This window comes from Physella acuta, unplaced genomic scaffold (genome assembly GCF_028476545.2).
Source record: "Physella acuta isolate Inbredline_101_S28 unplaced genomic scaffold, ASM2847654v3 ptg001057l, whole genome shotgun sequence".
Classification (NCBI taxonomy): domain Eukaryota; kingdom Metazoa; phylum Mollusca; class Gastropoda; family Physidae; genus Physella; species Physella acuta.
Window position 1 is genome coordinate 464,566 of NW_026732574.1, and position 16,710 is coordinate 481,275.

Genomic DNA, 16,710 nt, shown 5'->3' on the forward strand with positions numbered 1-16,710 from the left:
AAATTCAATTTAAAAAAAACAGGCCTAGTGTTTTCCTAACGTTTTCTGGTGATATGAGATAATTGTTGTACTTAATATTTTAATTTTCATAATTTTAAATAGTTGTGTAAATTTAATGTTGATTTAGAGAGCGCACAAGATCATGCACGGTGTTCTAAAACACGTGCAATTTTTATTCTGAAAAGGGTTTGTAAGTATCGTTTTCTCTAACTTTGAATCAGAAATCTCGTTAGACGAGAGAAATTTAGATTTTCAAACTGAATTGTTCGCACCACAAAATCCTAAACAGCATGGTAAAGTAATCCACTACACTATCTTGGATATGGGTATACAGCAGTGGCGTCGCTAGGACGGTGTCACCCGGTGCGGCACCTAATGGTGTCCCCCCCCCCCCCCCCCACGCGAATGAAAATCTATTTATATATATATATATATATATATATATATATATATATATATATATATATATATATATATATATATATATATATATATATATACTAGCTTTGCCGCGGGGTTAGAAGAAATTCTGAGTATAGCCCGGAACATGTATCCTGATTAAATTTAGTTAACGACTTTAATACTTTTTCTTATCCATATTCTATCACACTTTTTTAAGCGCCATAGCTCACGGGATAGCACGGGGCGCCAAATTGTACCCTACCAGGGCGCCGGCGAACGCACCTGATTCTACTTTTTTAAATTTGGCACATGCGGAGCCCCGGGATGGTGCGATTTTTCTCTACGTACGGCTTATATAAAAGAAAAATCGGATGCAGTTCGACACCGTTCATCCGAGTGCCATGAAACTTTGGGCAGTTGATGAGAATACTCCTGAGAAGGTTTTTGCGGGGAAAAAATTCAACTTCGCGATTTGGCGCCCCGGCCTTTCCCGTGAGCGCTGTGACAACTACGTTCGTTTTAAACAGTGCTCTACATTAGCCTAAAGTCTAAAGATATTAAGAAGCCAATAACAGTGTGGCCATTATATTTTTTTCTTCTTGTGAGCCTCTAGTTTTTCACAGTCTGTATCTCCATGTTGTATACTAATTATTTCACAAGGAAAAAAATTTATAAGACTGTTCATTACACAATGCTTTATGTTTACTAAGCACTAGCAAATCAGCTAGTTCTTGCACATTTGTACATCAAGTTCTGGTACATTTGTCTATCAATTTCTAGTACATTTGTACATCAAGATCGTGTACATTTGTACATCAATTTCTGATACATTGGTACATCGAGATCTAGTACATTTCTTTCATATTCATGCATTAAGTTCTAGTACATTTGTATATCAAGTTCTTGCTCAATTATACATAAAGTAATTGCACATGTGTATACTAAATTATTGTACATTTATACATCAAGTTATGACACATTTGTACATCAAGTTCTTGTACATGTATACAGTAAAGCATGCTACGTGTATACATCAATTGATTGTACTTAAAATATCAAGTTACGTTACATTTGTACAAAATATTTGGACAAGGACGACTTTGCTGAAGTAAAACATCTTTTATTTCCTGAATGAAACTCCAGTATTGTTTACACCGTGGCTGTCACATTGAGAACAGCAAAGTTAGACGTGTACTTGGTTGACCCTGAGGCACATCTGACCTTGGCCCCATTTAAACTGGCATTGAAGGTGGTCACAACGAGGCTGGTAGATCTACAACACACAACAAAATTTGGTGGATTTGAAATATACAACAAATGTTGCTAGATATGGAATATAACAACAAAAGTTGGTGGTTTTGAAATATACAACAAATGTTGCTAGACATGGAATATAACAACAAAAGTTGGTGGTTTTGAAATATACAACAAATGTTGCTAGATATGGAATATAACAACAAAATTTGGTGGATTTGAAATTTACAATAAATGTTGCTAGATATGGAATATAACAACAAAAGTAGGTACATTTATAATATACAGCTTAAGTTTGTAGGTTTGAAACATATCACTAAATTTTTGAGCATTGAAACATACACCAGTCTTGCAATGCTGTAGTTCTACATTTCTTTAAATGACCCAAACTTGAAGAAGAAAAAAACAATTATTTTGTTACAAACCTATACATGCCACAGTTGAGCTCAGCTGAAATATTTAGTGCAGCACCCATCAGTCTTTGACCAGGAAATGTAAACGGTACAAAACTTGTCTGGCTAGGTGGCATCAACTCCCAGGAAACGAATTTCTAAATTATTAAAAAAATATAGACATGTAAAATAACATTTATATATATATACTAGATTACCCGGTCATCCCTTGGATAACTGTGGGTTTCGGGGGTCTCCCATAAATGACATCACGTCTGTCACTTATCATCATAAAATAACCAGACCTCACATTCAAAAAGACGTTGTTTATCTTTTAAAAACACCGATTTCGGCTGAGCATAGGTCTGACCACACTATCCCTTCATATAATGACGTCACAGATGACCTACTCAACTCTACTTCACCTGCCCAGTGTTCCGCCAAGTGTCAAACAACCAGTTTTTATAGTTTAAAAAAAAACGAGTCCGGTCTAGCATGTCTCTGACCACACTATCCCTTCATATGCTTAGGACAAAGAAGCAGATGAACTCTACTTCACCTGCCCTGTATCCCGCCAAGTTCAGATAGGCAACTTTATCATTCACATCTAAAAAAAAATGATTTTTTTTAACATTGACGTGATGTGTCTAGAACCCGTGCCACCCGTATGAAAGCCTATTATACTAACAGCTTAGATATCTAGACTAGTGACGTCACTGATGTTTTTTGTGCTGTATAATAATACTTTGAGTCTCCTTATGCAACTTGATTTACGCGCATAGGTCCTATCTAGATCTAGATCTAAGTCTACTAACTGTCAAATTAAATGTTATCTTAAATTAGCCAATTCCATAGCTAAACAAACATTATATAAAATAATAAAGGTCTGAAAAAGTTTAGTTTATGGAAACTCATTATTATCTAAATCTAGATAGATCTAGAATTATCTATATTCTACGACTGCTTAAGTCTAGTTTTTGCGAAGATATAGCTCTTGCTAAATTCTAGATATAGATTAGACCTATTCTAGATCTAGATTCTAGATAGATAAATCACAAAGATTTATATCAAGTATTTTAGGACTAAAGTAGTTTAATAAAGAAACTCAAAAATGTATTATGATTTCAAAATGGATTGTATTTTTAACTAATTAATCTTTGGTTTGACCTAGATTCTAGATCTAGATCTATAAATAACTTTCTTGGACAGATTGTAGAGCTAGAGAAATTTATTGTAAAACTAAATGAAAAAGAGAGTGGAAAATTGATAAAAGTGTTGGAACGTAATAAAAAAGGCAAACGGACGTATTGTTAAAGTTATAGCCGACAGAAAATTAGCTTTATAACGCGTTAAAGATCTGAATAAGATACGAAATCTTGTATTTGAGACGCCATTTATTGTACTAAAAAGTAAACAAATCATGTGACGTCACTATTCACTCAAAGTAAAGTCGTTTTTCTAAACTTTTAAAATTAATGTGGTTAATCTACCAAAGAATAAATTAATTAATTAACGTCTTTAAATAAATTTGTGATTAACACTCTGTCTGAAAACAAAAATTGTTCTCTACCTACATACTATTTTACAGCTCTATACATATAGCAGATTCTCTCCATTAGCCAACCAGACAAACAAAAAAACAAATATTCAAACATGTAAACAAACTTGAGTTTTAGTAGTATACGAGCCGGCCCGCGGCATAACATACGCCGCTATTTAGTTGTTTCTAATTTTCAATAATTCATAATTTGTGAATTCGACAGTACCAACGCTGACACTGAAAATATTTCTTTAAAACACTATAAGTAGCTCGTTAAGGACCATAACCCCCCCCCCCCCCCCTTCCTTCCCCCCCCCCCCCTCCCCCCCCCCCCCCCTACGTTTAAAATCGTTGGCTCTGCTTGTAAACATTTAGAGTGAACACAGCTCACTAAAACCATGTAGGGGTGGGGAGGTAGGGAGAGCGTTTGCAGCTTGTTTTCTAACGGCTCGAAGAGGAGAATTATATATATAGATGTATAAAGTGGAGGACATGATTACAAACACAAAAGTTACGAGCTTGAATATAGGGCTTGAGACTAAAGCTATTTCCTTTCTATCCATTTCTGATGGCACCAGATTTGAATTAGGTACGGTAAACATCGCCTGACATAGTGCTGACCAGATTACACCTACGTATCCTGAGGTCAAGGAAACAGGTGAACTCTACTTGCCCAACAGTAAGTCCTGGCTGAAGGAGTATTTAAGGCAGGTAGTTTTCTGTGGTTCTTTTTGTTGTGTAATCAGTAATTATAAATTAAGTGTACATCATGACTATTACATTGAAGGTACGCGATAGGTGTATTAATTACAAAGTTTTAAGGTTTAAAGTGAAAGGAGATTATTGCCAAAATAATTTTCATTTGTTCGAGGAAAAAAAAGGGTCGCCCTTTTCTCGACTCAGATCTGACCTGTGTCTTCATGCGACTTCTACACGCTAGTGGCGCCACTACATAAACGTATCGAGTTATACTTCTACACGCTAGTGGCGCCACTACATAAACGTACCGAGTTATACTTCTACACGCTAGTGGCGCCACTACATAAACGTATCGAGTTATACTTCTACACGCTAGTGGCGCCACTACATAAACGTATCGAGTTATACTTCTACACGCTAGTGGCGCCACTACATAAACGTACCGAGTTATACTTCTACACGCTAGTGGCGCCACTACATAAACGTACCGAGTTATACTTCTACACGCTAGTGGCGCCACTACATAAACGTATCGAGTTATACTTCTACACGCTAGTGGCGCCACTACATAAACGTACCGAGTTATACTTCTACACGCTAGTGGCGCCACTACATAAACGTATCGAGTTATACTTCTACACGCTAGTGGCGCCACTACATAAACGTATCGAGTTATACTTCTACACGCTAGTGGCGCCACTACATAAACGTACCGAGTTATACTTCTACACGCTAGTGGCGCCACTACATAAACGTACCGAGTTAAACTTATACACGCTAGTGGCGCCACTACATAAACGTACCGAGTTATACAGTATACTTCTACACGCTAGTGGCGCCACTACATAAACGTACCGAGTTATACTGTATACTTCTGCACGCTAGTGGCGCCACTACATAAACGTACCGAGTTAAACTTCTACACGTTAGTGGCGCCACTACATAAACGTACCGAGTTAAACTCCACTGAAGAGCAGCTCATTGTTGTATTCTGACCAATCACAATCTTGGCTGGCACTACAGGGTTCTGGACATTAGGTGGCACTGTGAGAATCAAGTAGGAAACATTAGGTGGCACTGTGAGAATCAAGTAGGAAACATTAGGTGGCACTGTGAGAATCAAGTAGGAAACATTAGGTGGCACTGTGAGAATCAAGTAGGAAACATTAGGTGGCACTGTGAGAATCAAGTAGGAAACATTAGGTGGCACTGTGAGAATCAAGTAGGAAACATTAGGTGGCACTGTGAGAATCAAGTAGGAAACATTAGGTGGCACTGTGAGAATCAAGTAGGAAACATTAGGTGACACTGTGAGAATCAAGTAGGAAACATTAGGTGGCACTGTGAGAATCAAGTAGGAAACATTAGGTGGCACTGTGAGAATCAAGTAGGAAACATTAGGTGGCACTGTGAGAATCAAGTAGGAAACATTAGGTAGCACGTCAAGTATCAAATAGGAAACATTAGGTGACACTGTGAGAATCAAGTAGGAAACATTAGGTGACACTGTGAGAATCAAGTAGGAAACATTAGGTGACACTGTGAGAATCAAGTAGGAAACATTAGGTAGCACGTCAAGATTCAAGTAGGAAACATTAGGTAGCACGTCAAATATCAAATAGGAAACACAAGTTATACGTAGCTTTTAGTTATTAATTAAAACATAATCAATATCCTCCTCTATCAGCAGGTCCAATCCACCCCTCCCCCTACTTACAAGTGAGGGTGCTGTTAGCCTCAGCCACCATCATGGGGGCGTCAGGGGGTGTGGGCACAAAGCAGCTGTAGGGTTTGGCGTCCACACAGCGAACCCGGCGTATCTGTAAGGCGTAAATCTTGACGGCACTGTTCAAGTTCCTGGTAGGGGGGGGGGGGGAGATTTGAGGTACATGATGTTTATCTATAGTCGGTTGTTAATACACCTGGGTCTAGCATTGTTTTCTCTATAGTTTGCATGTTTATATAATGGTGTGTGTGCGCCCCCCCCCCCCCCCCCCCCCCTTTGTCGCGATTGTCATTATGTACTTAAAATATTTTTCACGCTAATTAACCATTCATTGAACTGGGAAAAAACATGTTTATTCTACATATCTTGCAATTATTCGTCTTTGTTTCACCCCTTTTAAATGGTGTCACCCAGTGCGGTCCGCACCCCTCGCCCTCGCGTCGCCTCTGCCTCACCCAACACAGGAGAGAGACAGAGCTATTTTTCGACTTACTGGTTGGCTGCGTAGTACAGCGGCTCCAGCGTTTCGTTGAGAACTGGCGGCGAATTCTTGGCGAAGATCGCCATGGGTTTGGGGTTGTCCAGGCTGTCCAGTCGTAATATAAACAGCACGTCGGGGGGTTCAGTGTCGTTGTACAAGCAGCCAATCACAGAGGTGTTGCTGAGAACGAGTGGTCGAACCTGAATCTTTAATTCTGGGAGGAAAAATTATCTTAGTTGCTTCCCTTTCTTAATGGTACTCCAATAAAAAAATGAGTGGAATTATTAATTCGAGTACGTTTTTAACTTTATGAATTAACATTGAAGTAAAATTGTATTTCTCTCAAAAACATTTTTCTGTAAAATATTTTGTATGTCACTGTCTCACAGCCTTTAAAAGACACTACAAGTGTTTAGTTTCTTTGGTCTGGTGTGGGTTTTTTTTTTTTTTGCATTCTATCATTTAATCCAGGGGTCTCCAAACTACGGCCCGCGGGCCGGCTGCGGCCCGCGATGTCCTCTCATCCGGCCCGCAGAAATATTTTTGTCCACGGAAAAAACGGTTGATGGTGATGGCTGAAGAACTTTGCCCAGAGAAATCAAAGACATTCCTGGAAGTAACTGGCCCCCGAACTGAAATGTGATAGTTAATGCGGCCCTCGGACTGAAAAGTTTGGAGACCCCTGATTTAATCAAATTGGTCAGACTCTTTAGATAATTGGATAATGAAGAATTAAACCTGACTTTCCTGTCTATGTTTTTATGTGGTCATGAATTTTTTCCATCAATTTAGATACAGATTAAAGCTTGGTTGAGTGATGTTAAGTGTGAGTGTAATCTTTGTTTTTAAGACTTACTGTTGCTAGTTGGCGCAAGAGGTGGTGGCTGGTTGATGGTGGGGGTTGGTGGTGGTGGTGGGTTGATGGTGGGGGTTGGTGGTGGTGGTGGTTGGTTGACTGTAGGGGCGGGTGTGGGCTGGAGCTTGGGGGTAGTAGTTGAAATTGTGGTTTGGATCGGGGAGGGGAGGGGAGGAGGTGCTTGTGTTGTTGGCTGAAGTGTGGGGGGTGTTGAGGTGATTGTGGGTTGGGTTGTCGATGAAGTGGGCTGAGGTGCTGGTGCAAGGGGTGGGGGTGGGGGTTTCGATGTGTTAGATGGGGTTATGGACGTAGGAGGCGTTAACTGAACTACAGGGGGTGTTGGTTGTGCCACAGGGGGCGTAGGTGGGACAACAGGGGGTGGAGTTTGCACTACAGGGGGTGTTGGTTGTGCCGCAGGGGACGTAGGTGGGACCACAGGGGGTGGAGTTTGCACTACAGTGGGTGTTGGTTGTGCCACAGGGGGCGTAGGTGGGACCACAGGGGAGGTAGGTGGGACCACAGGGGAGGTAGGTGGGACCACAGTGGGCGGGGTTTGTACTACAGGAGGCGTAGGTTGAACCACCGGAGGCGGAGTTTGTACTATAGGGGGTGGTGGTTGAACTACAGAGGGCGGGGTTGGTCGTACAGGAGGCGGAGTTTGCACTATAGGGGGCGGTGATTGAACCACAGGAGGCGGATTTTGTACTACAGGGGGTGGAGATTGAACAACAGGAGTAGGTGGCTGGACCAATGGCAGCGGTGGTTGAATGACAGAGGGTGGTGTTTGGACTATAGGGGGCGGAGACTGGACCACAGTGGGCGGGGATTGTCTGATTGATGCAGGTGGTTGTGTCACTACAGAAGGCTGTGGCTGGGTTGCTGGGAGAGACGGTGGTTGCGTCTCTAGCGGTGCAGGTGTCGCCTGGTGTTGTACTGGCACCAAAGAGTATCCAGGCTCTGCCTCTGAAAAGTTCCTGACAGCCAAGCCGCGTGACGCCAAAACTTTAGCCAGCTCCTCCGTGGAGATCTCAGCGGCCGCCGTCGCTGCCACGCCCCCTGTTCAGTTGGGTCGAAATTGAGAAAATAATTTATTTAAAAAATTTTACAGTACTATTGCAAAGATAATGTGATATATTCATGCAATGAGTCCAAGTGTATTTTTTAGACAGATCAAATAAATGGACTTGGTAAAGATTCCTCTTTAGACCTAGCGATTTATTGGGCAGATAAAGTACAGCATATGAAGGGATAATGTGGTCAGCACTATGTCCAGCGGCCTTTACTTTCCCTACCGTGAGTCAGGTACCCATCAGAGGGGTAGACCTGAGTAGGCCACGTGAAATTTTGGGGAGGGGGGGGGAGCGGACACTGGTAAAAGTTTATATTTTTTTATATTTAGGTTAACTGAACTGCAAAATTTAAATATAAATTTCATAATAAAACCTCACCTTCTCTTTTATCTAAAACATGTTTCATGTCACATTTCAAAGAATACTAAAACTACTCCGGAGATTATATTTTTTTTAAACCACGGAGTCGTCTATAAATGACGTCACACTCGTAAGGGGGAGGGAGGGTCTAATTTTGTGACAGTGTGTGATGAGCGTTTTAGAAAACAGTTTTAATAAATTGTAATAGGAATTGATTAATATACTCTATGTTGACAGAGTTTACACAAGATTTTGAAAAAATATCTTCTTTTAAGAAAGATTCAACTGCAATTTTGAGGGGGGGGGGGGTTAGGTGTGACGTCATTTTATGGCCGGGGTCAAGCTTTTTGTGACGATGTGACTGAGGGAGAGGGGGGGGGGGGTAAAAATCATCAAAAAAGCGTGATGTCATTTATCGATGATCCCCTACTGAGATTACTGACTGTTTGAATTTCTATCCGCCGCGAGGAAGCCTATGGCGACGATACATCCGGCTAGACCCATGAGCAGTAGACCAATCACCGCGTTTCTCGCCAGTTTGTGTCTGCGCTCTTTCCTCCGTCCGTTCAGAGGCTGGTTGGAGCCCGCCATCGACTGGTTGTCAAAGTCGTATCCAGGGTTGAAAGTTTGTGGGAATCGGTCAAAGTTCAGCGGGCCCTGAAAAAATAAACGGGTATCGGTATATTTTGGGGAATCGTAGGGGCTAAAAATCAGTGTTTCTTCCAGACTTTTTTCTCCGGGGGGGGGCACTTGAAATTTTCGGGGGGGCGGTAGACTTTCTTCGGGGGGGCGGACACTGTTAAAAGTATATATTTTCTATATAAATTATATAAATTTCATTTCGTTCGGGGGGGCGGTAAAAAATTTTCGGGGGGGCTTTGCCCCCCCCCCCCCCCCCCCCCCCCCCCCCCCGAAGAGATGCCTGGAAGAAACTCTGCTAAAAATCTTAGAAACTGTTAAACAAGCCGATGTTCATCGAAAACTAGGTTTATGTACACCAATGGAGGCCCTAGTCATGAAAATGTAGTCTACTACCAGACCTACGCTAGCAGGGTAGAAAAGAAAATAATTCTACAACAGTAAAATAGTGTTTACCTACTCTACATACAATACATGATTATATTTAAATACAAGATGATAGAGGTTATCCAGTATATGTGTGGAGCACGAGGGTTTTGTGGGGTAGGTTGTAGGACCGTTCTATTAACTTGAGCTTTTGTACTTTGATAGTTTCTTGTTTTGTTAGAATCTGCTTATCAATTACGTAATTTTTATTTTTCGTTTTATATTAAAATGTTATTTATTTAATTCACCCTCCCACAGTTTAACACCACCCGTATGTTTAACCCACACTCCCATATATTTAACTGAACTCACCCTTCCATATGGTGTCAAACCCAGCATGTTCATGAATTCAGGTGACGTCATCAATCGGGGGTCAATGTCCTCTGGGTGTAAAGACGGCTCGACATGCCTGTCGTGGTCTCTCTTCTTGCCTGTGACCTTTGAACCCACCATCTCCAGGCGAGGAATCAGCTCCATGCTGAAAGTTAGAATATGGCCGTTAATTCAGTTACTCTTTATCTGATGGCGGTCCTAGGACCGTTGACCACAGGTGCTTTGACCATAGGGCTTTTGACCATAGGGGGTTTGACCACAGCGGAGCTTTGACCATAGGGGCTTTGACCATAGGGGGTTTGACCACAGCGGGGCTTTGACCATAGCGGTGCTTTGACCATAGGGGGTTTGATCATAGGGGGTTTGACCATAGGGGATTTGACCACAGGTGTTTTCTCAGCAGAGGGTCTTTGATCACAGGTGGTCTATCAACTGGTGATTGATAACAAGCGCTGTGTCCGGCTTTGATCATAGGTGTTTTGTCCACATAGGGTCTTTGATCTCAGGTGGTTTGTCCAATGCTGTCCATATATGGTAAGGATTTATTTTAAAAGTTGCTAAATTATATTTTAAATTTCGACATGATGTAATAATATGGTCAAACAGATATACTGACATATTTGCGTGCTATAGCACATCTGTCATTTAGTTAACCATTTTATGATTTACATCTTTGACTATATTGTTGGCAAGTTTTGTATCATTTTTTATCCTTCATATATGCTATGTATTTTCAAGTACTTCTACATTATTTATTTGTGAAACTTGTTATAAGTCGCATTATTTGTGTTTCATTTATATTTAAAATAAATCTATGAGGTCTAGCACCAGCCCTTATGTGTAGACTAAAATATAGTTCTTGGCTTTTTTAAAATACATGTTAATTTCTTTTAACGTACTCTCAGGAAACATGTATAAAATCGTGTTAATTGTATCACACCTATGATCAAAGCGCTTGTGATCAAACACCAGTTGATAGACCACCTGTGATCAAAGACCCTCTGCTGAGAAAACACCTGTGGTCAAACCCCCTATGATCAAACCCCCTATGATCAAACCCCCTATGGTCAAAGCACCGCTATGGTCAAAGCCCCGCTGTGGTCAAACCCCCTATGGTCAAAGCCCCTATGGTCAAAGCTCCGCTGTGGTCAAACCCCCTATGGTCAAACCCCCTATGGTCAAACCCCCTATGGTCAAACCCCCTATGGTCAAAGCACCTGTGGTCAAAGGTCCGCGCACCCTGATGGCAGGTTTACGCGAGAGAAAGTACAGTTTGCACGGAATGTCTGTATATATATATATATATATATATATATATATATATATATATATATATATATATATATATATATATATATATATATATATATATATATATATATATATATATATATATCGAATAGCCTAAATGTGTAGCCTGGGTTTAGTGATTCCATTTAGTGTCATGTCATGTTATGTTCTGCGTATATGTCACAAAATGCTACGTTCATTATCATCATTTCCCGTTCGTGCCCAAGACATGATGGGCAGATGAAGTAGAGTTCATCTGTTTCAGAGATACATTAGCATATGAATGGATAGTGAGGTCATCACTATGCCTAGCCGTCTTTGTTTTCCCTACCGTGTGTTAAGGACATTCTGCTGATTTGAACCCGGATTCGAACTCAAGACTTTCGGGTTAGCAGTCTAGCTCTCTACTGCTAGGCCACACCGTTTCATAATGCTGCGTTAAAAAATGCCAAATTGTTTTTCATCTGATGTAGGCATGGTTCCTCAAACAGCACAGTGATGAAGATGTAAACGGCTAATGACAAATAGCCTACAACAATGGAGGGAATATCTCGCATTTAACGACGTCTTACATTAGGTTTCTTTCAGGCATCTCTCGTTGGGCATCTGTCCTCCTATCCCCCCCCCTGGAAGGAATAGAGAAAAAAAATAACATTCTTATAATTGCCCGACCCCCCCCCAATCCCCTAAGTTTTGAATACCCCCCCCCCCGCCCCCAGAGAGAGCAAAAGAATCCTGGTTAGGTATAGGGAAGGGAATACAATCAGATAAATTTGTGTGACTCTCTATGAGCCTTAAGGCGGCCATTATCACACAATGGTTGCACGAGTCGAGTGGTGTCAGTTCTGCTCGGACATGAATAAATTTTATAATGGCTAGTTTGGCTAGAGAAATGGGTGTACTGTGATTACATCGGAAAGTAATCTTTATTACATATTAGTTTTATTGTTTCATAAAATTCGTATAACATACTTGTCATTTTGTTGTTGTTGTTTTTTTTAAATTATCACTAATAAATACAAATCCCTTTTTAATTATTTTTTTTTAAACTGGTAGGAATATTTCTATCGTTGTAGTGAATAAAATATATCATTTTTTAAAGATTTTTGTTTTGTTTTATCTTTAATCTTATTTAATCTATCTCTACGGACTAGCAAAGAATTTTTTTTTCAAATGAATATTAAATTCTAAGATCTAACAGCATCTTTCACAAAGATTTACACCATCTAAGCTTGCGTCTAATGCTGTTTAAAAAAACTCCCAAAACAAAACAGATTGCGGTTTTAACAGAGGCGTAGCGAGGGGGCGGGGCGGGGGGGGGGGGAACATAAGTCCCCGGGCGCCAACCTTAGGGGGCGCCAAATGGGTTGTAAAAACAAATTAAAATCTTATTTTAGCTGCAGTTTTGCATTATAAATATTAAAAATATATGGGAAGGAGGGGTGCAAATTAAAAGTTGTATGGGGGGAGGGGTGCAAATTGAAAGTTTGAGGGGGTGGGGCGCCAAATTGAAAGTTTGTCCCCTGGCGTCGGGAAGGGTCGCTACGCCTCTGGGTTTTAAACAAGAGTTTTGTGGTATAGTAGTGGTGAACCATTCTAATGAAGCAGAGTTCACCTGTTCCTGTGCAGAGGCGTAGATATGATAGGGTGGTGGGGGCACCCGCCCCGGGCGCCGAATATAATGGGGCGCCAAACGGGGTAAAAAAATATTTAGAAATTATTGACAACTAACTAAACTATTTTCAATTTTGTGACGACATAATAACTGCCAAGGGATATTGATTTGTAAAATGGGTTGGGGGGGGGGGCTTTTTCGCCCATGTGACGCATATTTGACAGTTCGCCCCGGGCGCCGTAATGAGTCTGTACGCCTCTATTCTTGTGACTTCATCACATGAAGGGATAGTGTGGTCAGCACTATGTTCTGCCGCCATTACTTTCCCTAGCATGAATCATGTACCCGTCAGGGAAAAACTAAGTACTCAATTCCGGGATCCGAACTCGAAATTTTCGTGTTAACAGCCGTACGCTCTACAATCCGACCACGCTGTCCCCAAACAATGAACACAAGGTGGTGATAAAAATATCTTGTATGATGAGCTTTATTTCTACAACAAAATATGGATGCAAAGAAAGCCTTATGTGTATGTAACTCCAGCGAAAAGTTAAACCTACCTACTAAAAGCTTTGTGTGAATGTTACTGCAGTAAAAAGTTAAACCTACCTGTTAAAAGCTTTATATGAATGTTATTGCAGTAAAAAGTTAAACCTACCAGTTAAAAGCTTTAGATGAATGTTATTGCAGTAAAAAGCTAAACCTACCTGTTAAAAGCTACAACAAAATATGGATGCAAAGAAAGCCTTATGTGTATGTAACTCCAGCGAAAAGTTAAACCTACCTACTAAAAGCTTTGTGTGAATGTTACTGCAGTAAAAAGTTAAACCTACCTGTTAAAAGCTTTATATGAATGTTATTGCAGTAAAAAGTTAAACCTACCAGTTAAAAGCTTTAGATGAATGTTATTGCAGTAAAAAGCTAAACCTACCTGTTAAAAGCTACAACAAAATATGGATGCAAAGAAAGCCTTATGTGTATGTAACTCCAGCGAAAAGTTAAACCTACCTACTAAAAGCTTTGTGTGAATGTTACTGCAGTAAAAAGTTAAACCTACCTGTTAAAAGCTTTATATGAATGTTATTGCAGTAAAAAGTTAAACCTACCTGTTAAAAGCTTTAGATGAATGTTATTGCAGTAAAAAGCTAAACCTACCTGCACTTTAAAACTAGAGTGGCTGATCACGTGTCTAACTCCTACAAAGCGTAGCGGAATTTTTATCGACGACCATTTGTCGCCGAACATGTGTTAAGATATCCAAGTTCTGCGCTAAGTACACAAATTTTACAACCTGTCCTAAGAGAGATCGACAGGTGATCATGTGACCCGTATACTTAAAAATAACCCAACCATCCAAACACCAATTTTCTAAACATTTTATGCGACTTCTTACTGGACAGTACCGTAGTTATATACAAAAATATTTGTTTTGCACGCTCAAAATATTGCATATATTTCCTAATGATTTTCCTTTAAGTATCTTGATTTTGCAATATTATCTCACACTCATATTATTAAACTTTTTATTTAAATTTAATATGTTAAAATGGTTAATTGTAGCTAATTGATACTAGGCATTTTTAAGGACACAGCTTTCTGTTGCTTGCATAAGCTAGATCAATCGTTTTTCTATATACGTCTTGGCAGTGAAGTATACGAACATCATGGATCTGGATTTTGAAACTAAATTGTGTAGAATTTAATTTAGCCTACTAATTTTAATTTAATTTACCAAAACCTGGTAAATTAAATAAATGTCATATTGTCGATTACAAGTGTATATATCTGTTTGTAATATTTCTCCGTTCTTTGTTAATTCTAGAAAAAAAAACGTCAAGTGAATTCAGTTCCTGAAAAACAAATAATTGTGTTTTAAGGTCTACATCTATCTGTAAGTAAATTTCTCATCTAGAGCCTACAGAAACAACACTCAGCCGGTCGGTTTACTTGAGGATATACGGTAGGGAGATCTAGGCGGGAGCACATTAAAATAATGGACATGGAGATCGTATCTTCCATCTCCCCTCGGCCATATGTATCTTAGCCCTGGCGGATCTTGTAGCAACAGATCGCGTCGTGACTTAAGATACTATTTATACAACCATTGTAAGTAATAGCCGCCAATCTTTACTCTTTATACAACCATTGTAAATAATAGCCCGCAAGTTGTGTGTTATTGTGATGTCAGACACGTTGAGAAAAAACAGTATATATGTGTATATATATATATATATATATATATATATATATATATATATATAGGCATATATATATATGTTGCGTAGCTTACCACCGACACCTTGTGTGTGGTGGAGGGGGGGGGGGGGGAGGCTGGTTCGGGAATCAAACTGTTCTTCGTTGACGCCTACTACAAGCTGAAAATGAAACGCTGACACACAAAAAAACAGGCCAAATAGGATAATGCAACACATTTTTCGCAAAATAGTCGGTCCCATTGAAACACGCCCATGCGGTATCGCTTCGGAAAACGCTTTAAAAGACTGTAGTTTGTAAAGACGATGCCGCGGTCTAGACCATGCCCCCCCCCCCCCCCCCCACACACACATACACAAAACTCACTCAGAGCAAAGTTGTGAAGCCTTATTTTGTGTATAAAATTTTTATAAAATATGTAGATCACGCTAGATGTGTCCACAACCACCACACATTAATACAACCGTTCATAAACTATTTTGTAAAATTAAGGATAAATTCAAATCAAAGGCAGGTTTATTTATAAGTAAACATATGCAGATTCTAGTCGTGACGTCAACAGCATAAATTATTAAATATTATGTTATTAATTGTCTTACTCTAATTTTATTCTTAGCCTATACTATACTATAAGGCCAACATTTATTTTTTAAACTGTTATTATAATGAGTTGTTGGCCTTACTTTAGAGTCTTCAAAAGCGAACAATTTTTTTACTGCCAAGGATCACAATACAACGGAATACCATTAATTCATGGAAGAAACAAAGTACACTGCTAGGTTTTTTACTTTATAAATAAATATTATAAAATAACTTAGTCCTAATATATTATATAAATAGATATAATATATTAAATTAATGTTATGCCGTTATGCTAGGCTAGTTTAATTTTAATAACACTTGACATGACTCTACACTAGTCTACACTGCACTACACTCATCTACCTACTCTACTTCTACACTCTACACTCTACACATTATAAATGAAAAAAACCATCCCCCCCCCTAAATGACAATTTAAAAAGTAAAGAGTAAAGTCTACCCAGCTCTAAGTCTAATCTGATGAGTAACTCCTACTGACACACAAGACAATATCATTCATTCATAATCATTACCCTGCCCTGGCCCTGATTACTGATTACTTACTGATTAGTATTACTATAGTATTAGTATTAACTGGGGGATTTTTTATACCAGTGTCTGATAATAGAATCTTCTTTAAAAAGGGATGTTAGGCAGTGGCGTAGCGACCCCTCCAGGCGCCCGGGGGGAACATTCAGTTTGGCGCCCCCCCCCCATATATATATATATATATATATATATATATATGTGTGTGTGTGTATGTGTGTGCGACAGTATTGAAAAAAAAGAATTACGCTGTATGATTGTCGTTCGCTAAAACTTTACTCGACG

General features: G+C 39.6%; 1 protein-coding gene across 1 annotated transcript; it reads right to left on the reverse strand.

Annotated features, from left to right (window-relative positions):
- Positions 1–1,547: 1,547 nt before the first annotated feature.
- On the reverse strand, positions 1,548–14,399 carry LOC131955169 (mucin-2). Its single transcript, XM_059319174.1, has 9 exons — positions 14,239–14,399; positions 10,158–10,323; positions 9,224–9,437; positions 7,351–8,406; positions 6,507–6,708; positions 6,005–6,144; positions 5,240–5,331; positions 2,082–2,206; positions 1,548–1,675 (listed from the first exon to the last, which is right to left on the reverse strand). The coding sequence occupies exons 2-9, from the start codon at positions 10,320–10,322 to the stop codon at positions 1,552–1,554; spliced, it is 2,118 nt and encodes a 705-aa protein (XP_059175157.1). The 5' UTR covers position 10,323; positions 14,239–14,399; the 3' UTR covers positions 1,548–1,551.
- Positions 14,400–16,710: the final 2,311 nt, after the last annotated feature.